The following is a 27,638-nucleotide window of genomic DNA, read 5'->3' as shown; positions in this document are numbered from 1 at the left end:
GGAAATCCTGTGGCCTTTGTTGTTGTTTCCCTTTCTGTGTTTCTTTGCTGTTTTCCTTCTTTTTCCCCTATTTTCTGTCACTTTTTGCAGAGTTTCCGATTTCAAAAATTGCCAATTTTCACCAATGTGTCCCAAAAGAATGCCAATCCGAACCTTGAACCTAATTCGTATAATGAATATGCTGGCAGATAAAAGGCGGACACAGACACGGACACGGCGCCCAAGAAATGGGATGCGAGGTGAGAGATAGTGCCACACACAGGGGTGGATTAGGTGAGAATTGCCTCTCCACAGGGAGATTTATGTCATATGGGGGCTACGCAGCCAGGAGATCTGTGGCTCCATGAGGCTCCACGAAAACAATTAACATCTGATTCCATCTGGAAGTGAACTCATCTCTGGCCAACACTCTCATCTGGCTTGAATAATTTATGCGAATTTACGGCCTAAGCCGAAAACTCCAATTACAATAATTAAACCCTTTTCCCCAAAAGCTCACCTTGCCGCAAAAGTGCCAAAAAACCACGCAGATATATTTATGCTACGTACCTCTCTGTTCCAGTGGCACGATGTGGCAGGCCACATCTGAAAACCGGTTTAATATGCTTGGCTTTTAGCGCATTAAGTCGGCATTTATAAATCATTTCGGTAAGTACAAGATGCGAGTGCAGGCAACACAGACAAATATATGTACATACAAACAAACATATTGCTGGTGAGCATAACAACAAATGCAAAATTACCCTCAGGTAGAGAATGAGCGCGGGAATATGTACACGAGCATGTACAGACATATATTGTGGGATTCTTCCCATATGCGTGCCATACCCATGGCGAATTGTATTCATATTTGGGCCTCATTGGAATGATATTGATTTGAAGTCATTGGCAGTGCAGATCCTTTGTCAGCAGACTTATAACTTTACATACACGACATTTGATAGCTAATAAAAAAGATAATAGAAATGCTAGATCAATATAATGTACATATAACTATAGAAAGAAGGAAAGATAGATAGATAGATCAATATAATGATTTAATATAAATACAACTATTACTATTAACGATTTAAATTTTGAGGACAAAATTTTAAAATTCTTCCTTCTTGCAACAAGTACATAAGTTTACTTTTCTGATCTACCAATTTGAGGGTACTAAAAGTTTGAAACTATTAAAACAGATGTGTAGCCAATGAAACTTGTTGCTCTGAACTCTTAAAGCAGGCTGCTCTAAAACTATAAGCTTGGCTGCTTTGAATATTCCTATAGATTCACAGAATTTACAATGAAAAACAATTAAATAAACATATGTACATACGAGTCAAGAAATAGTCTTTTGAATATCCTCATAAGCTGTTCAGTTTGTTCAAGTAAATACCACGTGGCGGTAAACCATCTTTCCATCCTTCCAGTTACTTTTATGGGTGTAAATACTTTTCCTGACATTATCAAAGATTATGCATACTTTATTGGTTTGTTCTTGGGATTATCGTTGCATCACCTGAGCGTAAAACTTTTGGGCTGTCGCTTAGGGAAATGTGAGCCAAGCTCTAGCACTAAAACACTTGTAAACTTTAGAAGAGTAACAACATAACTTTGCTTTTGCCAAATCTTTACTGGTGCTGTGCTTCCATGGCCCGTTTAGATAATCACGTTGCCGAACCAATCCAGTATTATCCGAACTTTGCTGTGTTCTTGAGAGTATTTTGCTAATTCAGAGTGAGTATTGTTCTCGCAGAAAGCAAAGAAGAGAAGTGAACCCATGTGAGCTGCACTTAAACTTCTTTGTTACATCGACATCTCTTAGCCGTTTCCCGGCTTCCAATCAATCGTAAACTTTCAATTGAAAAACTGCAATAAATCCATTCTGTTAGCAAGCACTTTAAGTTGTCAAGGCAAAGACAGTCGATAAATCTAGCAGACACCAGTTCTATCTCTCTCTCTCCCTCCGACCCAAGATACATCTCCCTTCGACTTGCTGGGTGCCTCGCAAGTATTTTAATGAATTAATCCAGCTCAGTCAGTAAGTGGCATTTGAAGTGTCATACGGGAATCGCCACTAGTTTCCCGGAAAAAATTCGCAACTCACTGACGTTTCCTTCCTTTGTGAGTCTTGAAGGCATTATTATTTTCACACATGGCTAAATGCCGTTTGTGCTGGAAATATAAGTATCAGATAAATTTCTTCATTGTAGTTTGTATCTAAGATTAATGATTGATTTTAACAATATAAATTCTTCGATTTAACCAGTTTGAAATCTTGACCATATGGGATAGAAATCATCGCTTGTCGAACATTACGACAACCCAAATCGGTAAAAGATAAAAACTTCTGTAAGAGGAAATTAACGTTCGGCGGTTATGATATGTATCGTTTATATTTATTTACCCAATCAGATATTGGGCCACACATTTGTATTTGCCAACAGGTAGATAGCAGGAGAGCCGTCCTGTCCGAAATGTTTATGGAAAGTTTAGTTATTATTCTGCGCTCCACCGCAGATTTATTACCACATCGATCATCCATCACATCGGTGAAGTTGTGGAGCGTTTAATCGAAAGACAGCCGTGTGATTGCTAATTAAATTTCATCCGATGAACGATTCAACTTGTCGCTGTCGGAAAAGTCGTTCGCTTAATTTATCGGCGTTATGTAACAAATGTTAAGCACGTAAATTGTTATTTAAGAGCCCTCCTGTGCGACAGAACAAATTGTAATTGGAAGGACCTGGTCGGGCGAGCGCCTTTGGAGCTGGCAAACAAAACTTTTGCCAGGAGCAAACTTTGTTTACCAAATCAATTAAAGTCGCTCTCTGCTGCTGCTGCCGCTGGCAGCATTGTCCGTCTGTCGCCATGTGAGCCGTTGAGGGGGCTTGATGCAGTGGAGCGGAGATGTTTTGTCCAGGGTTTTCCCCATGTCATTTTATGGGAATTCATTAATCAGAGGGAGAGTGGGAGTCTCAGGGCTGGTCGGGAATGCATTCTATTAATGAGAATGGCGTTCTATTAATCTAAATTAGACAATTGTTAGTACAGTTTGTTAATTATTCGCACTTTAAGCTTTAGTTTTCAATGATTTTTGTTTCAATTATCGTACCACTTATACTTTGTTTTCGTTCTGCTGAAATTAATACTAAATCCAATACCGAATCCCCTGCTCGTCTTCGCAAGTGAATGATCTAATAAATTTGAATATCATTTGCAAGTGCATCACGCGAATTTGTCAGAGTCAGAGACAGTGTCAGGGGCCCCCATCCCCATTTCAATTGAGTAATTCCGCAAATTTGGAAATTCACTCAGAGGGTGTCGCTGTGGCGTAAGTCCGGCAACACTTTCCCTCGATTCGTTGGCTGTCCCTCACTAATTTGATTTATCAGACATAATTCAGTCGTGTAATCAAATAAAATGCCAGCATTAAGATCCAATTAGTGCGCCATTATGAATATGGATGGGATGGATTGGATGCTCGTCGCGACCGAATCTCAAGTTGTCTCCCTGTCTCGTTCCTTATTCTTTTTTTTTGGGTGCTCTGAAAAAAATGCGAACTGAACGAACCCCAAAAGTGAAAAAAGTATCAATTTACCAACCCAGGAGTATGGTTTGGTATACTGTTTACTGATGCCGTGAACGGCAGGGAGCGGTACGGGAGAGGAGGGATCGGTCGAGGTTGCGGTGCGTCAGAGAGACGCCCAGAGTTCTGGGCGGCTTGGACTCGGACCCAACACAAGACGAAAATCAACGAAAATCCTGAACCGGAAATAGGAATAATAACTGCGCGAATTGCTAAACGAGTGCGGAACGACAGGGCAAGGCATAAGTTATGGGAACGACGAAGTTGTCTCTGTTGTGGGGAGGGGTGTTGAGTGGATCTGGATATGTATCTGTATCTGGTTCTGGTTCTGGTATTTGGCGGGGGAGGGGACCACATTGATTGATTTGAGTGGCAGATAGGGCTGCTGGCGGAGAGCCACTCAATTGTCTCTGAGGTGAGATGCAATGGGGTTGGGGTGTTGGGTGTTGGGTCTTAAAAGTCACTTTAACAGGAGATAAATGAGCGGGGCGGGCTTGGAGTTGAGTTGGAGTTGCCTCAATGGCGCCAACATTGGTGGCCGTTGTAATTAGTTGATTACACAAGCAGCTTCCTCCTCCCCCCCCTCTGTCACGACGCCCACTCTGAGTGAGAGCTTTTGCTGTTTGCATTGCAAATGAAGTTGTGACAGGGGTGGGGTGGCGATGGATGCTGTGCTGTGCTGTGCTGTGGCGGGACAGCTGCATGACGTTGCCATTTGCGAGGAGTTCTCTGCCTCTACCTATGTATGCCTTTGGCTCTCCATTCCACTCCCCTTTGGCCAGGAGGATGTCGAGCACGCACTGGTGCACGTACTTGTGTGCTTGCATGTACATACATACATGCATATGTGTGTATGTGTGTATATTTACCGTACCGTCCACAATTTGCCGGAGCAACCAACTCATCAACTTTTGCCTCAATTTTTTATTGAATTATCAGCATGCCACAGCGTTCTGACAGGGGTACAGGGGTACAGGGGTGGTGGTGGTGTGTGCCTCGGAAGGGGAGGAGTAAGGGTAGCTCTGTTTAAACCACTCAGGCTATACATACATATGAAACGGTAACCACAATGACGACGACAGCAGCGAGCGAGCCCCAGCAGCCAGGGCCACCAAACCAACTGCAGCCACGACAACCGCTCGACAAGGGGGGCAGAGCCAGTGAGTCGTGCGGTTTACATAGTCGATAAGCAGGCTCACACACACACACACACACAGGCACGCATACACTCACGCCCACTTCAACAACAGCAAAGAAGCAGCAAAGAAGGATGGGTTGAAGGAGGGATGGGGAGGGGAGGATGGATGGATGGTAAAGCAGAAGCTGAAGCTGAAGCAGTGACGGACGGCACAAGGGTGCTTTTGGGACAGAAAGTAGACGAAGCAGAAGCAAGGAAGGCCCAAAGGCAGCAAACGAACCTAATTTGATAGCGCGCACACAGATACACACACACACACATACCCGTCCATGTACACGAGTATATAGGTAGGTATCTATGTATATTCTCTGCCACGCATTCGTTCAACTGGCAATGCTCATTAAATACTCTTCTTTCTCTCGGCCCCTCTTCCAGCCCACTCCGCTCTCCGCTCTCCACTGTGTGCTCACATTCGTTACGTGCCAGACATTGGATGGGAATTTAAATTGGTAATGTGACCATAGTTGTTGTTGTTGCTGTTGTTGGAGTCGCTGCTGCTGCTGCTGCTGCTGTTACTGTTGTCGATGGTCGGATGTTAACGTCCTCGACACTATCGCACACACTTGAGTACATACGACACAACTACATAGCTACCTACCTACCTACCTACCTACCTACCTACCTACCTACCTACATAAATGCATGTGTACATAGTGTGCAGTGAATGCTGTACATGGGGCATGGCATTCGTGTGTACATAACCATGGCCAGAGGGGGCTTCAAGATTCATGGCAGTGCCAAGCCCCCCTTGCATTCAGTGGATCCATGCACCCAATGGCCTCCCAATGCGACCCCTTTCGGTTCGACGCCCCATGCTGAAATATGTACTGAAATATGTATGTGTTTTCGAGGCGCACAAGCTGCACACATAATGCCCCCGCCGCCGCACCACGTCCCTCCGTTCCATAGACCCACAACAGCAACGACGTCTCTGCCACAACAGCAACGACGTCTCTGCCACGGCCGCTGCCGCTGCCTCTGCTTCGCTGCCTCTCTGCCTGTGTTTCTCTGCCTCTGCCTGCCTCGACCGCTATTCCAACAGGGTTGCAACATGGACATGGTTTTCTCGTTTCTCCCTTCTCCCTCCTTCTGCTTCATGGTTCCTCTTTGGTCTTGCGTTCCTATTGAGGTTGCGTTTTGGAAAGAGCATTTGGTGGGACAATTTTTTTTCGAGTTTCTTGTTTCTGTTTCTTTTTTTCTCTCTTTTGCTTCCGCTGCACTCTGGTGCTGCTGGGCTGGTGCTGCTGCTGCTGCTGCCGCTGATTGTTGTTGCTGCTGATTCACACATTCCTAATTGAATTATCACGCATAAGCGGACTGGGGCCGGGCACGGAGACGGAGCGCCAGATGAAATGTGTTATGTGCCACGGAGCTCCCCTTTGGAAATTGTATTTACGGTCTGGCTCTATTTTTAGACGCCGAAAACTAATTAGACGAATATGTACCAGAGAAGAGATGCAGTAAATACTCGCCTTGGCAACCCTGCCAACAAAACTAACGGTCCCGGCTCAAGCTTTGGCGCTGGCGTCGCAGTCGACGTTTCAGTTCAGTGGATTGGATAGGAGGCCAGGCCAGGCCAGGCCAGGCCTTCTTGGTACATATTAAATTCGTAAAAGGTTTTCGGTTTCGGTGTCGTTTCATTTACCGAAACGCCCACCGCTGCCGTGGCCCGCTGCTGCTGAGGGCTTAGCGAAACGTAGTCAGTCGCACATTTCCATTTTCCTCGATTCCGTTTTGTTTTCTCGATTCGTGTATATGCTATGTGTTTATTTTATACCTACACCCCCCCACCCCCCGCCGCCACGACAAACCCTCATACACCACTTAAACGCTGAACCAGCTGAAACCTCCGCGTGTCCTCTTCCCAAAAAATAATTTCACTCCAAGCAGCGACGCAGCCACAGCCAGAGGAAGGAAGGAGCGAACGGAGCGAACGGAACGGAACGAACCCACCCTTCCAGGACAGGCACACGAATACGCAGACACGACACCACCACTCCAATCCAATCCACACCACTATATAGGAGAGGCAACATCGAATCGTACTTTGGCTTTCCAGCAACTAATTGTATCGTATCGCATTTGTTGTGCGGCCTCCGAGTATATATGTAAGGCTTCCTCTCCATGTATTACATGCTCTGTACATATGAGTGGGTAGAACACAATGTTTTTCCCTCACCCCCCACACATGCAACCCACTCCACACACCATCCGACACTCGCCAGATACAACAGATACGCTGCTAGGTGGCACGGCGGCACGGCACGGCACAGATTCAGATACAATGACAGCCCGGAGGCGAAATTTTGTCATTCCTCTGTAGAAACTGATATTCCTCGATGCCTCGATGCCTCGATGCCATGCCTGTTGTTGTTGTCGTTGTCGTTGCTGTTTGTTGCTCGGGGCAGGAATTCCGAGCATTTTCACAGTTATTCGAGGGTTGGCGGCGGCACGGCCAAAGGAAGCTTCGCTGGGATGTGGTCTCTGATAGCATCACAGTTGCTTTTTAATATCTTTTCAGCTAAATGGATACAAAACTTCAGAGGCGGGGGCCCTATCTGTGTTCGTACCCCGTACCCCGTACCCCCCATCCCACCCATCCCACCCATCCATGTGTGTGCGTTTTTCAATAGCAAAATTAAATTATAAGAATTTATATTGGCTGTGGGGCTTCTTTTGGGGCAACCAACGGAGTGTGATACATGGGTTTTTTCTTCCTTATACTCGTCTGTAGGGCTTTGAAATGATGGCTTCTCGTGTAAAGTCACGTTTTAAGAAAAAACAAAGTTTATTGGGAGTCGAATAAACCTCCAAATCCAAGGAAAATGCATTTAATCATTCGAAAAGTAACAATTGGATAGTGTACCTTGCCTTTGGGTGTAGTTCATGGACCAATATAATTGTCTACAATGTTTGATAATTCAAATTAATATTTTCCAAAAATAAAATATCGAAAAGTTCGAATCTTCAAGCACATATTAAGTGGTTGGGTACTCACAAAATGAATTATTATGATTTGATTTAATTATTAAACTTTAACCTCTCTCTGGCTGTAGTTTTATTCTCCCAAGAAGGAGGAAGGGAAGTGGGTCTTAAAAATAGGTCCGTTCAAAAGAGAGACAAATACAAGTTTCACTGGCAATAATACAAATATTCAACTACAAAATAAAACAGTTCTTAGTGCCCTGATACCCGTCGGACTTCTAAATATACTTTATTTAAGAGAGAACACAGAAAAAACAGCATAAGAAGCTTCTATGACTCTATTTCCATTTACAAAGTACAAACTTGCATCAATCTATGAATCATTTCTAGTCCTGAAACTGAGTAACTTCCATGGAACCGTTTCTTCCAGGTTTCGGGGAATGGTTGTTGTCTTCTGACAACCGAAGCGACGGCATTTGCAGGCCCAAGATGTGGTTCCATCCAAAACCAGTTTCGCGAGCAGAACACGAGTTGAAGATACGAAGTGGAACCCTATGGATACACGCCTCCTGGTCTTGGCCTTTTTATACTTGCCACATGGGGCAAGTATCGCCACCACAGCCAATTGAAACCGACGTTCGTTCAGGCCGCCACCAATCACGAGACAGCTGTTCCGAAGATACTCCGCCAGCCAATCGGAAACGAGTGGAAGCAATCGTTGCGAGCGTGAGTGAGAGGAAAGTATCTGCTCGTAAGTATTCGACGGATACGAGTAGCTCTACGTGCCATGCTACATGCCATGTAGAGTGGCATGCGAAAGCTCACGAAAGCTCCACAAAGTGAAGCATACGATGGGGATTTGTTGGGGATCGGATCCGATCTGCAAAACAGTTGAGTCGCCACAGAAGGCAGCCTTCGATTGCAGTTGCAGATTCAATAGCAGAGCTGAATCCCGAGGGACTTGCTATGCCCAATTACGCATTTGAATTCACGTTTCCTGATGGATCTTTATCTCTATAACTTGCTTGTATAAGATATCGCTGCTCATTTATTTTACGGTACTCTCCTTATCCACTTGCAGCATTGCACTCACTTTAATCTGCGCACTCTTTGCTCCAGCTTTCTTCCAGAGGCTGGAACCCCTTCAAGGGGAAAAGTCTGGCCAACGACCTCTGGTAAAATAAAATATATATACATATGTATATACCTCCTGCCTTCCCTGGGATAGTCGGAATAAATATTCAAAAAGGCTTTGCTGTTGGCTTGAGTTTTTAATGAATCAAAGTTGGATTTGTGACTGATGGAATATAAATTATGTGACCGAAATACAGAAGCTAACAACTACAAGGCGGTCGAGGCGCCCGCTTAGGCCCGGACGAGGACCTCGTAGGCGTCTAGGCGCACCTCATCGCCGCCGAAGGGGATGTACAGGCAGCGATGGGAGGGATGGATCTTGCCGGGAGTCAGGCTGCCGGCGTGGTAGCCACGGCCAATGTACAGGCTCTCGCCTTCGGAGGTGCGGCCGCAGACGATGGCATTTGGTGGCACATTGCCAAAGCTGTCTGGAACCCAGCCATAGCCGTAACCGGCCAGCAGCTCAAAGTCGTGCTTGACGTGCTCGGAGCCGCCGAATGCCACATAGGCGCAGCCCTTGCTGGGAACGACCTGCAAGCGAACGAGGAAAGGCATAAGGCATAAAGGATGTGCATGTGGATTGCTACTCGCTTAGCTTAGGAGCGTAGGAGCTGACTGTGTCGTACCTTGGCTGGCAGCAAGTCGCCTTCGTGGTAGGCGCGGCCCACATAGATTTGATCGCCATCGGCATCGTGACCGCCCTGCACTGTTCCGGGCACGATATGGCCGCCGGAGGAAGAGATCCAGGTCTCCGGCTGGACCAGCACTTCGTACGCCTCCAGGCTGTGCTGCAAGGAGAGAGGGCAAGGGAGACGTAAGTGGATGTGGACACCACTCGTTCCGAGTCGAATGCGGAATAGTTACCTCCTTGCCGCCGAAGGGAATGTAGAGGCAGTGGTGCGAGGGATGCACCTTGCCGGGCGTCAGGCTGCCCTGGAAGTAGCCGCGGCCAATGAACAGAGGCTCCCCGTCGGAGGTCTGACCCACGCGGATGGCATGGGGAGGCACGTGGCCGCCGCTGGATGGGATCCAGACGTAGTGGTCGCCCGTTAGGATCTCGACATCGTGCTTGTTGATCTCCTCGCCGCCCCAGGCGACATAAGCCTGGTTCTTGTTGGGAATAACCTTGGCCGGCAGCATGTCCCCGTTGTGGTAGGCGCGGCCCACGTAGATGGGATCATTGTCCGAGTCGTGGCCGGCGACGATGGCGCAGGGCGGCAGCTGGTCGAAGACGTTGCGGCTGATCCAGGTGTGGTCTGCAAGGGGGGAAGATGTGGCTCAAGGTTAGACCTGACGCTTGTCTAGAATCTAGATATATGTATATATATATATATATTCAACTGATTACAGTCCAGCAGTCGAAGCACTGCTGATGTGTACAGTTGCAGACTGTGCCTCACCACACCACACCACACCACAGCACAGCACACCTGACACATTAATCACTAGAACTTGGTGGTCGCTTATCTAACTGGGTGTGAAATCGCAAGATCCCGTAGCTCCAGGGGATTTTCACTGTCAGCTGAACTTGGTATCGATGGGTCTTCGGCACTTGTTCAGCCGGTTAATTGCAGAGCACTTTTCGCTGGAAATCTACCAGCGTCCGTCCACCTACCCATTGTTTGTGTGTGTTGACTGTTGTGGGATTATTCTTCAAGGAGAGAGCGTAGGGACCGTGCTGTACGGGCTGACTTTAGTGACTGGCTAGCAGTCGTGGCGGGTGTTGCGCTTTAAAAGCTGTTTGCTGCCGCTGGGTGATGGGTGGTGGGTGGGCTAGTCGTCTGCTCTGCCTCTTGCTCCCTTATCGGTCGGCAATGTTAACCGACTTTGATAAGATATCTTAGTCAAAGCTATAGGGCCGCGCAGTCGGTCGGTCCGTCGGTCGGTCGTTCGCTGTGTCACAGCGAGTGGTTTTATGGAAAAAACTGTGTAATGTAAGGGGATCTTCCAGCTCCTTCAAGGCACCCACCAACAGTCACGTCAGTCACACAGTGCAAACCGAAACGGGAAGCAGTCATTAGTCAATCCGTCTAAATATATATTGTATGTATATATTTGTGTGTGATGCAAGGCCCTTATCTATGAGCGATTGGCCACGCCAGAGGCCAGAGGTAGAGCCAGAGGTAGAGCCAGAGGTAGAGGAATCTTATCGCCGTTAGTCAAAAATAACTTTGATCAATAAGCTCGTAAAGTGTACACCTCTCGATATGAACACGTATACACATGTCCGTGCCACAGGAACGGAACGCAACGGAACGCAACGGAACCCAACCCAACCCTGAACTCCTATCTTACCCTCAGATCTATACTCACAGTCGTCCATTTCGTAGGATTGCATTGGGGGAATTAATTTTGAAGCTTGGGAGAGCCAAAAGGGTATGAGCAGAGTATAACCAAAGTCGGTTAGTTCTGTGGCTAGTTATGTATTGCACATCTGGATTTTGGATATCTGTTCTAAGGATCCAAGTAAGGGAAGTGTTGGGATTTTAAACTGATTTCGACTTAGCCATAAGGAAAAAGCCAACTTTCTGACTGCTTTCCTTGGGGAATCATAATACACAGCTAAAGATATCTATACCTATTCTTTATGGCTACTCGATAATACCCTGTGGAGGTTCAAAGTTAGCTTATAATCCATTCCGTTGGAATATGCTTCCTTGTGCTATATGAATGCGTCATCTTTCGTCACAGAATAACTGAAGTTTATATACATATCTGTATATATAGATATGTATGTATATATATGCCTGTACAATGTACAGGAATTTTAACAATAAAACAATTGTTTCGCACCTTTTTCTTCTAGATGGGGAGGCTAATCAACTCTTTCGGAATATTGTTTTGGGGGGTTTTTCGACATATGTATCTGCTGACTGGCAGGCGTCATATTGTTTTATGGATTCAATGAAATGGAGCACCTGCTTTCGCTTTTTATTGTAACTATACTCCTGGCCTCTCGCCTGGCCCGACACATGACTCATTCCCAGACAAAATATGTGATAAATGTGTGAGCTTTCCCAGTACATTCGCTGGAACAGAAAAACAGAGATATCGAAGCGTAGAAATCAAGGCCTCAATATCAATATACCCACATGCATATGTGTATGTGTACACACACAGATACTACCTACCCCATATGGGGTAGCTGGAGCCCAAAAGCTCGTTGATAAGAAAATGGATGAATCAACTTGGCTGGGGCGCAGTTTTAACGACACGCCGCTGCTGACCAATCTGTCAGTGGAAAAACAAACCTCAAGCCGTGCAGTCGCGTACATATACCAGATAAAATATCGTAATTTATACAAAGGATTCTCATACGTACCACAGCACACCCACAGAATATCGAAATGGGTAAGTTGCATGGGAAGTTGGGTCGCATATCGGTTGAATGTTTGGATCCAAGTCGAGAAGTCGAGAAGTCCACTCCCAGCAGATCTGTGTCTGACTTGAGTACATTTCTCTCCCCTTTGGTTCTCCGCTTTTCTTTGCACTCTTGCAGGCGCCGTGCAGCCAGGAGCAGTTGTGAGCATTGGTAGGACGAGTGCGCCGCGTCAGCCCAGCCCAGCCCAGGGAGAGTCTAATTCGTAGAATATCTAGAAACTTCCCAACCAAGTACCCAACCAGTCCGCAAATCCGTATAGAACTAACGAAAAAGAACCGAGTGTTATCTTATCGCGCAGTCAATGCTTATCGGTTCCTCTGGTCCTCTCCTTGCAGAACACACCTGGGTGCACTCGACTCCATACGCCGCACTGCCCCCGTACGCTGTCATCGGTGGCCACGACTCCGACCGCAGCCCCATCTATGTGGGCCGATCCTTCCACGAGGGCGAGAACCTGCCCGCCAAGGTTATTCCCAGCAAGGGCTGTGCCTACGTCGCCTACGGCGGAGCGGAGCACTCCAAGACCCACTACGAGGTGCTGGTCGGACAGGGCTTCGCCTGGGTGCCCAGCTGCAGCGGCGGTGTGCCACCCAATGCTGTGCGCAGCGGCACCACACGCACCGGGGAGCCGCTCTACGTGGGTCGCGGCCACCATGCCGGCAGCTTGAGCGTCGGAAAGGTGCATCCGTCGCACGGCTGCCTCTACATCCCCTTTGGCGGCCAGGAGGTGCGCATCAACACCTATGAAGTGCTCATCTACCAGCAGCAGGACGTTTGGGTTCCGGCCTCTCCGGCCTACACTCCGCCCGGAGCCGTTGTCGCTGGCCACGACTCGGACCGGACTCCCATATACGCCGGACGGGCCAATCACGAGGGCGAGATGCTCCCGGCCAAGGTGGTTCCGAGCAAGGGATGCGCCTACGTCTGCTACGGTGGCTACGAGTTCCAGAAGCCCACGTACGAGGTGCTCACCGGCTACGGATACGTCTGGGTGCATGTCCACCATCACGGCATTCCGCCCAATGCTGTGTCCACGGGTCGCGCCCGCAACGGAGATCCCATCTACTTCGGACGCGGACACCATCAGGGCAGCCTGACCCCGGGTCTGATCTCGTCGCGCCAGCGCTGCCTCTACATCCCGTACGGCGGCCGGGAGATTCGTCTCGACTCCTACGAGGTGCTCTGCAGGCAGTGAATGCCGGAGTGAGTCCCGGAGCGGAGTCGATGAGCCACCACCCACCACCCACCACCCACTGCATTTAGCATTGATCAACGTTCAAACGTAAACCCTGTAATCGAGTATTACCTACCCAATAAAATCCAATCTTTGCCAACCCAAACGAAAACCCCGGTGTCGTGTCTTCCTTCTCCTACTACTACTACTACTCCGTACTAGCACTAACCCCGCCGCACTTTCCTCCCCCGTTTCAGCCTACAAATGGGTGCAGTCCTCGGCCTACTCCTCCATCCCCGAGGACGCTGTGGTGGGCGGAAACGACGAGGACGGAGCTATGATATACGTGGGTCGGGCCGAGCACGACGGCGACATGATGGTCTGCAAGGTTGTGCCCTCCAAGCAGATCGGCTTCATCTCCGACCGCGGCGAGGCGCTGCCCAAGGACATCTTCGAGATGCTGTGTGGCCAGAACCTGGTCTGGGTGAAATGCTATGACCACGTGATACCCGAGACGGCCGTGCTGTGCGGACGCAGCTCTCTGGACCAGCCCGTCTACATCGGACGCGGCCACTACGAGGGTCACCTGATCATCGGCAAGATATCCTCCGTCCATCGGGCTCTCTTCATCGCCTACCGCGGAGCCGAACGCCGCCTGGACTCGTACGAGATCCTTGTGGAGGAGAGGAGGGTTGTGCCCGGCTGGCAGTTGCCGCCGCCTCCGCCACCAGAGGAGCTGGAAAAGTGTCCTCTCACACCGCCGCCGCCGCCGTCTCCACCTGCACCTGCACCCGCTCCGCCTGTGGCCGAGAAGCCGTATCCGTATCCGCATCTGGCCGCAATGCCGTTCCCAATGGCCGACAGGCCACCACCTTATACACCCACGACCGACCCTCTGCCGCCGGTGGGCGGAATTCTGGTAATGCCACGCCCCACACATGCACCGCCACCGGGAGGCGTTTTTGTGATGCCACCTGTCCAGCCGCAGCCGCAGCCCCAGCCCCAGCCACCACCAACACCCTCGTTCTACCCCGCTGAAGTCGCTTCAGCCGGAATCGTCGCCGGACCATCGTTCACACCAGCGGAGACGTACAGGCCAGGATTCGTACAGGATTCCTACGGAGCTGCTGGCTACACTCCGGCCGAGTACGCGCCACCGCCGGCATACGAAGTGTTCCCCTCCTCCTCCTACGGCTACGAAAACAACTACGACGTCTGGGTGACGGCAGAGCCGGGCTACTTCTACGCTTCTGATGCCGTCATCGGAGGCCACGACAGCAACATGGCGCAGCTGCTCGTCTGCCGCGCCTACTATGCGGGTGTCCACGTTCCGGGCAAGGCAGTGCCCAGCCAGGGATGTGCGTACATCGCACACGGTGGACGCGAGATCGTGGAGCCCACGTACCAGGTGCTGCTCGGACAGGGAAAGTATCACTGGGTGCGCGCCTACGAGGGCAACATTGCCCCCGGCGCCGTGATGGCGGGTCGTGCGCCCGGTGGCGAGCCACTCTACATTGGACGCGCCCACTACTGTGGCAGTCTGACGCCCGGAGTGCTGCAACAGTCCAACCGCTGCCTGCAGATCCCGTTCGGTGGCCAGGAGATCCGCATCAGCAGCTACGAGGTGCTGGTCCGCAGTGACCTCTACCATAGCCAGCAGGCCATCCGCCTGGTCTACTGAGCATCGATATCGATTGAAAAGCGAAACTACCGAAACGAGAGCAGCTATCTCTGAATACCTCTGTATACCAAAGGATCCAACATATTTACCTTGCTTTGCCCTTTTACTTGCTACATACGTACATAATATATTTATCTATTTATGCGAATAATGTTGGTCTACTTGTGCACTAATTATATTCATTCACCCTTGGAGTTTTACTTACTGCTGTTTTACTGAGTCTTGCGATTTTTATTTGGGTATCCGAATCATTAGTGCACTGATTTAATGATTTAATGGGAACATGAATTTAATTTGCGTTGCTGCTTAAAAAAAGAAATGCGAATATCTAGATTTTGTATCACAATTATGGCTGTAATCACAAATATTCATACATACATATATTGATAATATTATCAGTCTGAAGAATGGATATCAGTAGATAAACTTAAACTTTGAACGTCACTTTAGTTCGTCCGATATTGGAGTATTCTTATTGAATCAGTTCAAAAAAAATGTTTAATCTTTGCCCTTAGGAATCTGAACTGGGACTCTGGCAGACTCTTACCACCATACCGATCTAGGCTTAAGCTTCTCGATCTTCCCTCATTAAACCATCGCAGAATTGGCAATGGGGTGATGTTTATACATAAGCTTATTGTCGGGTCTGTTGACTCCCAAACACTTTTAGGAAAGATAGATTTCGCAGTTCCATCCAGACCAACCCGTACTTTCCGACCTATCCGATTACCCTTGTGTAGGTCTAACTACGTCCAACATGAACCGTTTCACGTTTTATGTAATAGTTATAATTCCCTTTACAATATTATATCCCCTGAAATATCCCTTAACATCTTGCTACAAAATAATTACTATCATCTAGATTTAGCGAATTTGTAATTTTAATTTGTATTTATTTTATCATTATTTATTTTTATCCTAGTCCATAATTAGCAAATCATTTTTAATAAATACCCCCAAACAATTGCTGCACCTTTTCATTCAACCATTCACAACCAGTAATTAATGGTTCCGTAGGTAATGCAAGTTCACGTCCCTTGATAGAAAATACTAGAAGGACAGAAAGAACTTTCAAATAAGTTACACACTCACATCAAGTCACACAATCATCCAAATAATAATCACACGCATTAATAACAAAGCACTCTACAAAAAAACACTCAATAAAGAAATTGCTTGTTCGGCAAGTTCAGAAAAGTTTCGTTGAAAATACTCCACAAAAATATCGATATTATTAAAAATAACTCACTTAAAAGTATATCACCGCTAGCTTTCTGAGCAACATTTTTAATTTTCGCAGTTGTTGGCGCGAAATTATAAATCGTAAAAAGCGTCGCCAAGCTGTTTGAATGATAAACGAAAATGTTATGAAGCCTAAAAAAACAGACGGATACGACAACAAATAATAAAAACAGCAATAGCCAATAGATAAAATGGGAATTATAAATGTTAAACAAGCCGATTTGGAATTGGTTAAAACTAACAGCAAAATTTAAAAATATCGGGGAAGAATATACTCGTAACTCGTAACTCTTTCAAAATGCAGCTCATGATCATTCCAAAAAGACTTGTTATTAACAAAGATTTCTTTAAACGGATTGGGGTTTTTATTTATCAACGACATAAGTCGCAGGGATGCAGAAAATGAATGTGCGTCTGCGTCACTGGAAAAAGTGGGAGAGTTACCACTTATATAAATAATAAACAGAAGTATTCTTTGGATAGAATAAATATTGCCGCTGGAGATTTGTTTATCATGTTGGTGATATCTTTATTGGGAAAATAATCTACATAAAAAAGTATTTGGAACTTCCCAGGGGTCAGTTGGGTCTCAGGTGGTCTCTGGTTGCAGCTGTGAAAGCTCGAAAGGCATATACTAAATACTACATCCGCATGACCTCGTTGAATATTACACAGTTTGTGTTTGATGTAGATCGTTGACGTTCGTTAATGCTTTAAATTGATTGGGATTTGGGGAGTCTAAAGCTCTGCTACAGAGCTTATCTCTCTCAAAACTCTTGAGAGGCGGAGATTTCTTTGCGCGTAAACGGATCGTGGCATACTAATTAAGAATATAGGGGTCGCTGCTAACATAAGCTCTCAAAAGAATAATGTCTCCAACACAACACAGAGCCAAATAAAAAGTCAGACAAATAATTCAAATAAAGGCAAATACAGACACGCTTTCCTCTCATTGTAAATTCGCTGCTGTTTGTCCAATATATTACCCATACCCATACCCATCTCTATAAACATAAACATCCACACGTCTCGTCACGAATCGGAAGTTCGTTCGTTCGTTCATTCGTTCATTCGTTCGTTCGGTAGAAACAGAGAACATCACAATGGCCATAACCATAACCTGGCACAAAGGAAATACAAAACAAACCCGATTATTTTACGCCAAGACGGCAAGTGGTCGAAAGAGAGCTAGACTAGACCTTGTTGTGGCAATTATCTATCCGATTTGCCTTGTCTAAATTGCGACAATTTATGTCTATCTAGCCCGTAAAGAGTACGCACATCTCCGCATTGAATATACAATGTTCTGTGTGGAAAAGGTATAAGCGTATAATTTTTATTAAGGTTTGATAGTACAATAAACAGTTCTTACACTTAAAGATTAGATTCCGTTTTATTTGTGGGGGAAAATTTTCGAAAACATCTCTCAAGTGTTGCCAATAATGGTGAAATAATCAAACTAAATCAACTGATTGTCAGAGGCAGTCTGTATGGCACACGTGGGAATGCCTTTACGCATCCGCAGGTATTCCACAGAACACCTGACAAACGGATGAATCACGGTTTTCGCACGCGATACAGATTTCGTCTCGGTTAGTCCCCCGATGTTGAGAGTTCTGCTTAAACGATCTCAAGGGGGGAAATCCATGCACGCAAATGGAATTGGAACTGACAGACTGGAATTGGAATAAGTAGTCGCTTGCTCCCAGCTCAGCTCAGCTCAGCTCGGCCCAGCCCAGCCCAACCCAGCCTCCTCCTCTGCAGACTGCATGCGGGTGCGGGTTTGTTTAGAGTGGGTAAACAAAACACACAAAGGCAAACAGGTTATGCCACCGAGAAGCACAGAACGAACCGAACCAAGCCGAACCAAACCAAGCCGAACCGAGCAGAGCAGAGTCGTCTATCGGAGTCTATCTAATCTGCATGCAACGAGGGCTATAATCACTTGTCGAACTTAATGTTTGGCCTGAAATTGTTTACCAGTCAGGACAGAACAAGGAATGAGTGTTGCTCCCCCAATTGGAGCGCGTCCGACGTCCGTCGGTTGCCAGGGGGAGCACCGATTAAAATATACGATCGTGTTTATTGCTGTCGCCGATGTCGAACCGAGATCTGAAACCGAGCTGTCGTCGCAACCAATTGAATGCAGAGTCGTCCAGTTCAAATCGCGCGCTCGCTGGCCACAGACGCCAGCCTCCAACTCTGCTCTTGCTCTTGCACTTGACCAAGTGATATACAGTCTGCTCTGGCCATTATCGTATCAGAGGTACAGAACGTGAATCGAATCGAATCGTACCGTCGCGTCCTATCATTCCGTCGTTGATTGCCGTCCAAAAAATCAGCACGTGCTGCGTAAGTGTCCAAATTAGGGAACGAAATCTCTGAGGAGTGTGTGTGTGTGTGTGTGTGTGTGCAATCTGGAAAAATCATATACCATATAAATTGTTCATGTACATATATCTGTCTAGAGTTGAGACCATAGAATCTAGACTCCAGAGGAGAATGTGAAGCAGTGCGCGTACATCGACAATTGTCAATTGAGAATCGTAATGAACGGGAAAATATACCCACTTTCCAATTGTTGTTAATTTATTAATATATGGATGCTTTTTTATTTGCGCAATCAAACTAATTTTCATAAATTGACTTGGGAAAATGGTTTTTACTTTTTAATCAGCCCCAGCCCTTGCACTTTATCTGTGCTCGTGTTTCACATCAATATATATTGGTGTATAGTATATATTTAATCAATATGTATATTCGATATGAATAAATCAAGTAGTAGATACATTAATGAATAATTACAGAACTCAATTGGAATCCAAGTATTTCTGCGCCTTAAATAATGTAAATTTCACAATAAAATTATTATTATTTTCGGATATATTCAATATCGAAGATGGCATTTAAATTTTGTAGTTAATTCAAGAAAGGTCTCTCTAATTCGAATTATTATGCATAAACTCAATGAAAGTGTCATTAGCAGTGGCGGAGTAATTAATTTCTTTGACTTGCAGACCAACCAAATATATATACTTATACTTTTTACAATGGCCAGCCAATACCATATAATTGTTGCAATAAATCCTAAATTGGTTTCTCTGCAAGGTAGTACTTGCTTTACAGTGCCATTTATTGCTCTTTTGGCTCGAGAATATTTTGAGGTACATATGCTCGTATTTTGGGGTCACTGACCCATTCAAGCGATTACTCACTGGACCACCATTATTTAAACGACAACCTCCGAATAATTACCCAACTCTATAACAACAAAAAATAAGTGTTTGTTAGCTTTTTGAACCACGAACGAATCCCCTTGCTTACAGGTTTAAGTTGGAATTGTCCGCAGCAACAAAATGGATCTCAAAGAAACGAAAAAGGAGGAGTCGCAGCTGCCCCAAGTGGGTGATTTCCTGGCACAGAAGGGGCAGGGAGCTGCTGCCCAGGAAAAGACAGAAATTAAGTACAGCTACCTGGATATGGTGAGTCTGCGATGCTCGCTCAGCTTACAAATGGAATCCTTCATTTGCGAGTTTCGTTGTCGTTCTCGTTCTCCGATCTGCAGTTTAGATACTCGACCAGCTGCGAGCGAGCACTGATGGGATTCAGCATCGTGCTGGCCGCCGTGGCATCGGCATTTATTCCGTTCTTCATGATCATCTACGGAGAGTTCACATCCCTGCTGGTCGACCGCACAGTGAGAGTGGGCGCTTCCTCGCCCACATTTGCGCTGGCCATGTTTGGGGGCGGAAAGCGACTGTAAGTCCGGCCAAGTAGTCCCGCGGGGGCACAGGAGCAGTGCTAATCCAGCTTAACTCGGTTGCAGGTCGAATGCCAGCAAGGAGGAGAATCAGCAGGCCATCATCGACGACTCGATCGCCTTCGGTGTGGGAAGTCTCGTGGGATCGGTGGCCATGTTCGTGCTCATCACCCTAGCCGTTGACATTGCCAATCGGGTGGCGCTAAAGCAGATCGTCCGCATCCGCAAGGTGTTCCTGGAGGCCATGCTGCGACAGGACATTACGTGGTACGACACCACCTCTGGCACCAACTTCGCCAGCAAGATGACAGAGTAAGTCACAACTCATCCGAATCGAAGCTCACACCTGACTGTTCGGACTGTTCCGACTATTCCGACTATTCCGACTGTTTTTCAGGGATCTGGACAAGCTGAAGGAGGGAATCGGCGAGAAGGTGGTGATAGTCACCTTTCTGTTCATGACATTCGTCGTTGGCATCATTGCATCCTTCCTGTACGGCTGGGGCCTCACACTGGTGATTGTCGGCTGCTGCCCCTTGATCATCATCGCCACCACGGTGGTGGGCAAGCTGCAAGGATCCCTCGCCGAAAAGGAGCTCAGGGCCTACTCCAACGCCAGCAATGTGGCCGAGGAGGTGTTCAGCGGTATCCGCACGGTGTTCGCCTTTAGCGGCCAAAAGAAGGAGCAGGAGCGCTTCGGGAAGCTGCTGCTGCCGGCCGAGGCCACCGGCCGCAAGAAGGGGCTCTACACGGGCCTGGGCAGTGCCGCCACCTGGCTGATCATCTACCTTTGCATGGCCCTGGCCATCTGGTACGGCTCGAAGCTCATTCTGGAGGATCGCAATCTCGAGGACCGGCAGTACACTCCGGCTGTGCTTGTCATCGTTTTGTTTGCCGTCATCATGGGGGCACAGAACCTCGGATTCGCCTCGCCGCACGTCGACTCGATGGCAGTGGCCACGGCCGCCGGACAGAACCTCTTCAGCATCATCGATCGCCAGTCCCAGATCGATCCCATGGTCGAGGTGGGGGCCAAGCCAGAGAGCATCACGGGACGCATCCGCTTCGAGAACATTCACTTCCGCTACCCCGCCCGACCAGACGTCGAAATCCTCAAGGGCCTCACAGTGGACGTGGAGCCGGGCCAGACGGTGGCCTTCGTGGGTGCCTCGGGCTGCGGCAAGAGCACGCTGATCCAGCTGATGCAGCGGTTCTACGACCCCGAGCAGGGGAGCGTCAAACTGGATGGACGGGATCTGCGCTCTTTGAATGTTGGCTGGCTGCGGTCGCAGATCGGCATCGTGGGCCAGGAACCGGTTCTGTTTGCCACCACCATCGGCGAGAACATCCGCTACTCGCACCCGGAAGCCACGCAGGCGGACATAGAGCGGGCGGCACGGGCCGCCAACTGTCACGACTTCATCAGCAAACTGCCCAAGGGCTACGAGACCCAAGTGGGCGAGAAGGGCGCCCAGATCTCGGGCGGGCAGAAGCAGCGCATCGCCATTGCCAGGGCACTGGTGCGCAAGCCGCAGATCCTGCTGCTGGATGAGGCAACCTCCGCACTGGATCCCACATCCGAGAAGCGGGTGCAGAGCGCCCTCGAGCTGGCCAGCCAGGGACCCACAACTCTGGTGGTGGCCCACCGCCTATCGACCATCACGAATGCCGACAAGATTGTGTTCGTTAAGAACGGAGTGTTGGCCGAGCAGGGCACCCACGACGAGCTGATGCAGCAGCGTGGCCTGTACTCCGAGCTGGTGAACATTACCCGGCGGAAGGAGACCACCGAGGAGGAGGAGAGCGGCGACAGAGCTCTGCAACAGGCACAGGACCTCTCCGAAGAGGAGGACGGCGAAACCGATGACGAGGAGCCAGAACTGGAAGCGGGCACCAGCAGGGAAAGTGGATTCAGCCGCGCCAGCACCCGACGCAAGCGTAAGTACAGGAACGAGTTGTGCCGGTCCCCGTCCCCGTCCCCACAGGATAACCAGGAAACTTCCATTTTGCAGGTCGCTCGCAACGTCGCAGCAAGAAGCAGAAGCAGAAGCCGGAGGCTCCCAAGTTTTCCTTCGTGCAGCTGATGAGGCTGAATGCGCCCGAGTGGCGCTACATTGTGGTCGGATGCATTGCCTCGGTCTTGCATGGCGCCACCTTCCCGCTGTGGGGCCTTTTCTTCGGCGACTTCTTCGGCGTGCTCTCCAACGGAGACGACGACGCGGTGCGAGCCGAGGTCATCAATATCTCGTGCATCTTCATCGGCATCGGCGTGCTGGCCGGACTGGGGACGATGCTGCAGACGTACATGTTCACTACGGCGGGAGTGAAGATGACCACGAGGCTGAGGAACATGGCGTTTGGGACAATTTTGGCCCAGGACATTGCCTACTTTGACACTGAGCGGAACGCGGTGGGTGCGCTGTGCTCCCGCCTGGCCAGCGACTGCTCCAACGTACAGGGGGTAAGTTAGGACGCAGGACGTGTGGCTGGGGTATCCTGCTAATCCTCCCAATCCTTCCGATCCTCACGTGGTTACAGGCAACCGGTGCTCGCGTTGGCGTCATGCTGCAAGCCGTCTCCACTTTGGTCATCGGCATGGTCGTGGGCTTCGTCTTCTCCTGGCAGCAGACGCTGCTCACGCTGGTCACCCTGCCGCTGGTCTGTCTGTCGGTGTACCTGGAGGGTCGCTTCATCATGAAGAGCGCCCAGTCAGCCAAGGCGGCCGTCGAGGAGGCGTCCCAGGTGGCTGTGGAGGCGATAACCAACATCCGGACTGTGAACGGACTGAACCTTGAGCGACGCATTCTGGACACCTACGTCCAGCAGATCGACAACGTGGATGTCGCCTGTCGTCGCAAGATTCGTTTCCGTGGAGTGGTCTTTGCACTCGGACAAGCCGCTCCCTTCCTGGCCTACGGAATCTCCATGTATTACGGTGGGCTGCTCGTGGCCGAGGAGGCTATCAATTACGAGGACATTATCAAGGTTGCGGAAGCCCTGATCTTCGGCTCTTGGATGCTGGGCCAGGCATTGGCGTATGCCCCGAACGTGAACGATGCCATCCTGTCCGCTGGCCGCCTCATGGAGCTGTTTAAGAGCAATTCCACCCAGCCCAATCCGCCAGAGAATCCCTACAACACAGTGGAGGTGAGTCCCGTTGCTGCCGCTTCCCTTTCCCTTTCCCTTTGTCACGGATTCTCACATCTTGTTTTGTTGCTCTTCCAGAAATCCGAGGGAGACATTGTGTACGAGAACGTGGGCTTCGAGTATCCGACCAGGAAGGGCACTCCCATACTGCAGGGCCTGAATCTCACCATCAAGAAGTCGACGACTGTGGCTCTTGTGGGTCCGTCCGGGTCTGGCAAGTCCACGTGCGTGCAGCTGCTGCTTCGCTACTATGACCCCGTCTCCGGATCGGTGAATCTCAGTGGAGTGCCGAGCACAGATTTCCCACTGGACACGCTGCGGTCCAAGCTGGGCCTGGTCTCGCAGGAACCAGTGCTCTTTGACCGCACAATTGCCGAGAACATTGCGTACGGAAACAACTTCCGGGACGAGGTGCCCATGCAGGAGATCCTCGAGGCTGCCAAGAAGTCCAACATTCATAACTTCGTCAGCTCCCTGCCGCAGGGTTACGAGACGCGGCTGGGCAAGTCGTCGCAGCTGTCTGGCGGCCAGAAGCAGCGCATCGCCATTGCTCGGGCTCTGGTGAGGAATCCGAAGATTCTGATACTCGACGAGGCCACCTCTGCGCTGGATCTGGAGAGCGAGAAGGTGGTTCAGCAGGCGCTGGATGAGGCTCGTTCTGGGCGTACCTGCCTCACGATTGCCCATCGTCTGACCACGGTGCGGAATGCCGACTTAATTTGCGTCCTCAAGCGCGGCGTTGTCGTGGAGCATGGCACGCATGACGAGCTGATGGCTCTGAATCGCATATACGCCAATCTCTACCTGATGCAGCAAGTGGCGGGATAACACATTATTATTTAGTATGTAGATTAGAGTAAGAGGACATGTTGAGTACCTTAGATTCGAATAGAATACATAAACAGATAAGCTACGAAGTAGACTTGCTAGCATCGAGCCTGGATGGGAAAGGGGAAACGTTTTAAAAGGGGGATGTCCTCTGAATACCTCCCTTACTTGAAGGAAGTTTTTCCGAGTTAGTAGGCCAGTCCTTGATCTGTCACTGACTACAGAGCTGGGCCACACTACACACAATGTATGGAAATGATATTTCGACCGAGCAGGCACACGAGCAGCCCCCCTTGCACATTCAAGGACACCCATTGAGCCAGTGGCACAGGTCGGAGGCAGTGGTTGGATCTGCACCCATTCCGGCAGCAGCTTCTGGCCTTCTGCCTAACAGTTCGGAAGTTGGGATGCTGAGGAATTCCTCATTGCAATATGCGGATAACACATCGAATGCTGAGGAATCAGATTGGGTCCAGAGCAACCAGACGGTAATGGAATTCACGGAAAACTGGGCAGACTGCTATGGGACAACCGAGGGTAGAACTGATTCCAGAAGATTTTACGATTTTAATGTCCTGGCTCAAGAGTGCGCAAATCTAATCAATCCTGGGTTGGTAGCGAGCGAAAATCATATTCGTACACCCATGAAAATTCGCTTTAAAGATAATGTGCAGCCCAGGGCCAGGGCGGAAACAGTTGGTGATCCTGATCCTGATCTCTCGGTGCAGCTGGACAAACTGAAGATTTTCTCAACAGAATTTCCTCAAGTGAATCCTCACAGCCAGCGGGACAGTGCGGGGGAGGTTTCGATATTAAAGAATTCGTTATTGCAAAGTGTGGAAAACACATCGAAGGCTCCGGGATGTGGGTGGGTCCAGGCAAGTAACCAGACGGCAATGAGATTCCCGGAAAACTGGGTGAAAAGCGATGTGATGGGCAATGGAAAAAGCGTTTCCAGTAATCCCTACAATTTCAATACACTGACTCAAGAGTGCGAAAATCTAAATAACGGAAATCGCTCTTCCGATAATGTAAACGTCAATGAACTTTCCTGCTATTTCGACGACATTCTACATATTCCCAAGAAAATAACGGAATGGGCTGATAGAATGTACACGTGAAGGTGCATATGCTACGCCGATGTAGGTAGGGTGTCTTCTGTGTTAGCAAAGGCGGCATGGCATGAATAATTCTTAGTGTTACTCAATGATAAAATACACTAGATAATTATATTTCAGTACCAATATAACCAAATTATAATATTTATGTAAATGCATAAACATCAGCGCATGTCATATTTGGTAACCCTACCTGTTATTGTTATGCCATGCATAAAAACAGCAGTCGATATATCGATTACTTCTGTGGCTCTGCGATATTCCATCTCAGTTGCAGCTGTTCCATTTTTTTGTTGACGTTGTATATACGCGTAAATTTCATTATTATTAACTTAAATAGTTTAACTTTAGTATAAGACTAGTAGAAAAAAGAGAAAGAGCACCATGTCGGCGGTGGCCTATGAGCTGCTGTCCACAACGGCTGTGATCAGCACCGTATTTCAGTTTCTGTCCGGCGCGTAAGTATTAATGTACATACATACATATGTACAGGTATGTTTTGAAGCAATTAAGATCTAACGATTTATTTTCATGTAGCATGATATGTCGCAAGTACATACAGAAGAAGAGCACTGGCGACTCTTCCGGCGTTCCATTCATATGCGGCTTCTTATCGTAAGTACAAACTGTCGACGTTGCCTGCCATCCTATGACTGGCTCGACATCCCACGATAAATATGTACATATGAATTGGTTGCGGTTAGCGTGTACTTCTCGTACTCGGTACAAGAGTAGATTGTGTTCGTGCTGAGGCTGTAACACGTCAAGGGATACCATACGATACGATACCCATTATCTACTTTTGCATCGCTGGCACCTGGTGAACGTTTTCGCGCCTTTACACATTTAAATAAATAAACTTTGTGTTCACAGCTGTAGCTTCTGGCTGCGATACGGCGTTCTAACCGAAGAGCAGAGCATTGTTTTGGTCAACGTAATTGGATCAACGCTCTTTCTGATCTACACGCTGATCTTCTATGTGTTCACCGTCAATAAACGTGCCTTCGTCAAGCAGTTTTCATTCGTACTGATTGTACTAGTTGCAGTCATCATATTCACCAATCGGCTGGAAGACCAGCGCGACCAAATGATACACATTACAGGTATATGAGCACGTTCGGTCGAAGGCATATCTCATTGATTACATTACATTACTCTAATAAAATCATCTGTGTTTTCCAGGAATTTTCTGCTGTATTGTCACCGTGTGTTTCTTTGCCGCCCCCCTGGCCAGTCTGCTGCACGTGATTCGGTCGAAAAACACCGAGAGCCTGCCACTGCCCCTCATTGCCACATCCTTTTTGGTGAGCCTGCAGTGGCTGATCTACGGCATTCTAATATCGGACTCGTTTATCCAGGTGCCTAGTTTCCGCTTGCTCCTTCCCAAGACATAATTTTTAATATACACACTACTTTATTCCAGATACCAAACTTTCTGGGCTGCCTATTGTCCATGCTGCAGCTGAGTTTGTTTGTGGTGTACCCGCCACGCACCTACTCTGGGCAGGGGTATAAACTAGTCGAGCAGGCTGTGCCATTTTAGAGACTATTTGGATGTGGGATATGTGTATATTCGAATATACGGAAAGTATTGCGGACGGATATGCTGCTTGCTTATTTACTACAGACATACGTAATAGTGATTGTATATTTTAAAGTATTTATTAAATTATTTGTCTCAAATGTGTGTGTACTTACATCACTGTGCTGATTTGTGGCGCCCATCGCAATTCATCCTGTATATTATGTCCTTGCTTAAACAATAAAACGCTGTAATGTTTTCGAAACAAGTTATATGTTTTATTGCGCTATAATTCAATACTCGATACCTGACACTCCCGATCTAGAGCCCAGATTTAATTGGGGAAAACATCCTTGATACTGTAAATTGACTAAATCCATGATTTTCCCCGAAGGCGACGAGGCGTAGTACGCCCGGATCAGATGAAAAAATACGATTTTATTAAAAAGGAGGATGTGAATTGATTTCAAGGGATCCGGCACATTCTCCCGGTTGAGCGGTAAGTTCTTGAACTATTCTCATTTAGTTGCAGCAGTTGCTGTCGATCTTAGGTGAACATCCACCAGGGAAAATTTAGTTCAAGAAATCGCCGGTGGTACATGTGGGGGTGCCACTGTGCAACCAAAAAGAAACTACAACAACTAATTGTGTTATACAAAAATTTTGGACTTCAGAACATCAAGGATATATAGCCATAATAACTCTATTCATAAATATAGTCCCTATATCGCTATAATTAAATACAAAAGTATTAATTGCTTGTGTATCTCTAAGATACAGAATTATCTTACAGTATGAATCAGTGAATGAAAGAATGATACTTCATATTGTGAATATTACACTCGACAAAATTGAACTTTTTATTTAGGCTGTGAACCAAAATGACTTTTTCTGATAGATTTCCGGATTTCAAAATTTTTGTAGTACTTTATTATTTTTTTTATTTTGTAATTTTT

General features: G+C 47.9%; 6 protein-coding genes across 9 annotated transcripts; 5 read left to right on the top strand and 1 right to left on the bottom strand.

Annotated features, from left to right (window-relative positions):
* Window positions 1–8,945: 8,945 nt before the first annotated feature.
* LOC111081572 lies at window positions 8,946–11,290 on the bottom strand. 3 transcript variants are annotated; one of them, XM_022377671.2, is made up of 4 exons: window positions 11,124–11,290; window positions 9,693–10,084; window positions 9,455–9,616; window positions 8,946–9,359 (listed from the first exon to the last, which is right to left on the bottom strand). In XM_022377671.2, exons 1-4 carry the CDS (start codon window positions 11,164–11,166, stop codon window positions 9,060–9,062), a joined length of 897 nt encoding a protein of 298 aa, XP_022233363.1. In that variant the 5' UTR covers window positions 11,167–11,290; the 3' UTR covers window positions 8,946–9,059. The 3 variants fall into 3 exon arrangements, with proteins under 3 accessions (XP_022233363.1, XP_022233364.1, XP_022233365.1); XM_022377672.2 differs by having other exon boundaries at window positions 11,142–11,289; XM_022377673.2 differs by lacking the exon at window positions 11,124–11,290 and adding an exon at window positions 10,444–10,553.
* A 796-nt stretch (window positions 11,291–12,086) lies between these two features.
* On the top strand, window positions 12,087–13,562 carry LOC111081577. 2 transcript variants are annotated; one of them, XM_022377677.2, is made up of 3 exons: window positions 12,087–12,179; window positions 12,328–12,360; window positions 12,546–13,562. In XM_022377677.2, exons 1-3 carry the CDS (start codon window positions 12,176–12,178, stop codon window positions 13,403–13,405), a joined length of 897 nt encoding a protein of 298 aa, XP_022233369.1. In that variant the 5' UTR covers window positions 12,087–12,175; the 3' UTR covers window positions 13,406–13,562. The 2 variants fall into 2 exon arrangements, with proteins under 2 accessions (XP_022233369.1, XP_022233370.1); XM_022377678.2 differs by lacking the exon at window positions 12,328–12,360.
* LOC111081576 (cell wall adhesin EAP1) lies at window positions 12,091–15,264 on the top strand. The gene is made up of 2 exons (XM_022377675.2): window positions 12,091–12,179; window positions 13,642–15,264. The coding sequence occupies exons 1-2, from the start codon at window positions 12,176–12,178 to the stop codon at window positions 15,063–15,065; spliced, it is 1,428 nt and encodes a 475-aa protein (XP_022233367.2). The 5' UTR covers window positions 12,091–12,175; the 3' UTR covers window positions 15,066–15,264.
* Window positions 15,265–18,460: 3,196 nt separating this feature from the next.
* LOC111078350 (multidrug resistance protein homolog 49) lies at window positions 18,461–24,127 on the top strand. The gene is made up of 8 exons (XM_022372972.2): window positions 18,461–18,659; window positions 19,634–19,789; window positions 19,873–20,066; window positions 20,134–20,379; window positions 20,465–22,005; window positions 22,080–22,528; window positions 22,606–23,214; window positions 23,293–24,127. Exons 2-8 carry the CDS (start codon window positions 19,664–19,666, stop codon window positions 24,040–24,042), a joined length of 3,915 nt encoding a protein of 1,304 aa, XP_022228664.2. The 5' UTR covers window positions 18,461–18,659; window positions 19,634–19,663; the 3' UTR covers window positions 24,043–24,127.
* Window positions 24,128–24,252: 125 nt separating this feature from the next.
* Window positions 24,253–25,338, top strand: LOC121404591. Its single transcript, XM_041594299.1, has one exon. It carries the CDS (start codon window positions 24,288–24,290, stop codon window positions 25,161–25,163), a length of 876 nt encoding a protein of 291 aa, XP_041450233.1. The 5' UTR covers window positions 24,253–24,287; the 3' UTR covers window positions 25,164–25,338.
* Window positions 25,339–25,439: 101 nt separating this feature from the next.
* On the top strand, window positions 25,440–26,947 carry LOC111078347 (sugar transporter SWEET1). Its single transcript, XM_022372970.2, has 5 exons — window positions 25,440–25,618; window positions 25,698–25,775; window positions 26,034–26,263; window positions 26,343–26,518; window positions 26,584–26,947. Exons 1-5 carry the CDS (start codon window positions 25,545–25,547, stop codon window positions 26,701–26,703), a joined length of 678 nt encoding a protein of 225 aa, XP_022228662.1. The 5' UTR covers window positions 25,440–25,544; the 3' UTR covers window positions 26,704–26,947.
* Window positions 26,948–27,638: the final 691 nt, after the last annotated feature.

The sequence above is a fragment of the Drosophila obscura genome, unplaced genomic scaffold, assembly GCF_018151105.1.
Source record: "Drosophila obscura isolate BZ-5 IFL unplaced genomic scaffold, ASM1815110v1 contig_25, whole genome shotgun sequence".
NCBI classification, from domain to species: domain Eukaryota; kingdom Metazoa; phylum Arthropoda; class Insecta; order Diptera; family Drosophilidae; genus Drosophila; species Drosophila obscura.
Note: the sequence above shows the minus strand (reverse complement) of the source record. Positions and strands in the feature narration are given on the sequence as shown.

What these genes read in the sequence shown, in the direction of transcription:
- LOC111078350 (XM_022372972.2), top strand. Translation starts at nt 19,664, where the DNA reads ATGGATCTCAAAGAAACGAAAAAGGAGGAGTCGCAGCTGCCCCAAGTG. An exon ending in AGTACAGCTACCTGGATATG is followed by an intron (nt 19,790 to 19,872) that starts GTGAGTCTGCGA and finishes TCCGATCTGCAG; the next exon opens with TTTAGATACTCGACCAGCTG. An exon ending in ACTGCTCCAACGTACAGGGG is followed by an intron (nt 22,529 to 22,605) that starts GTAAGTTAGGAC and finishes ACGTGGTTACAG; the next exon opens with GCAACCGGTGCTCGCGTTGG.
- LOC111081572 (XM_022377671.2), bottom strand. Translation starts at nt 11,166, where the DNA reads ATGCAATCCTACGAAATGGACGACTGTGAGTATAGATCTGAGG. An exon ending in CTGTGAGTATAGATCTGAGG is followed by an intron (nt 10,085 to 11,123) that starts GTAAGATAGGAG and finishes CCCCCCTTGCAG; the next exon opens with ACCACACCTGGATCAGCCGC. An exon ending in GCGACTTGCTGCCAGCCAAG is followed by an intron (nt 9,360 to 9,454) that starts GTACGACACAGT and finishes GTTCGCTTGCAG; the next exon opens with GTCGTTCCCAGCAAGGGCTG.
- LOC121404591 (XM_041594299.1), top strand. Translation starts at nt 24,288, where the DNA reads ATGTATGGAAATGATATTTCGACCGAGCAGGCACACGAGCAGCCCCCC.
- LOC111078347 (XM_022372970.2), top strand. Translation starts at nt 25,545, where the DNA reads ATGTCGGCGGTGGCCTATGAGCTGCTGTCCACAACGGCTGTGATCAGC. An exon ending in TTCATATGCGGCTTCTTATC is followed by an intron (nt 25,776 to 26,033) that starts GTAAGTACAAAC and finishes TTGTGTTCACAG; the next exon opens with CTGTAGCTTCTGGCTGCGAT. An exon ending in TATCGGACTCGTTTATCCAG is followed by an intron (nt 26,519 to 26,583) that starts GTGCCTAGTTTC and finishes ACTTTATTCCAG; the next exon opens with ATACCAAACTTTCTGGGCTG.
- LOC111081577 (XM_022377677.2), top strand. An exon ending in AGGAGCAGTTGTGAGCATTG is followed by an intron (nt 12,361 to 12,545) that starts GTAGGACGAGTG and finishes CTCTCCTTGCAG; the next exon opens with AACACACCTGGGTGCACTCG.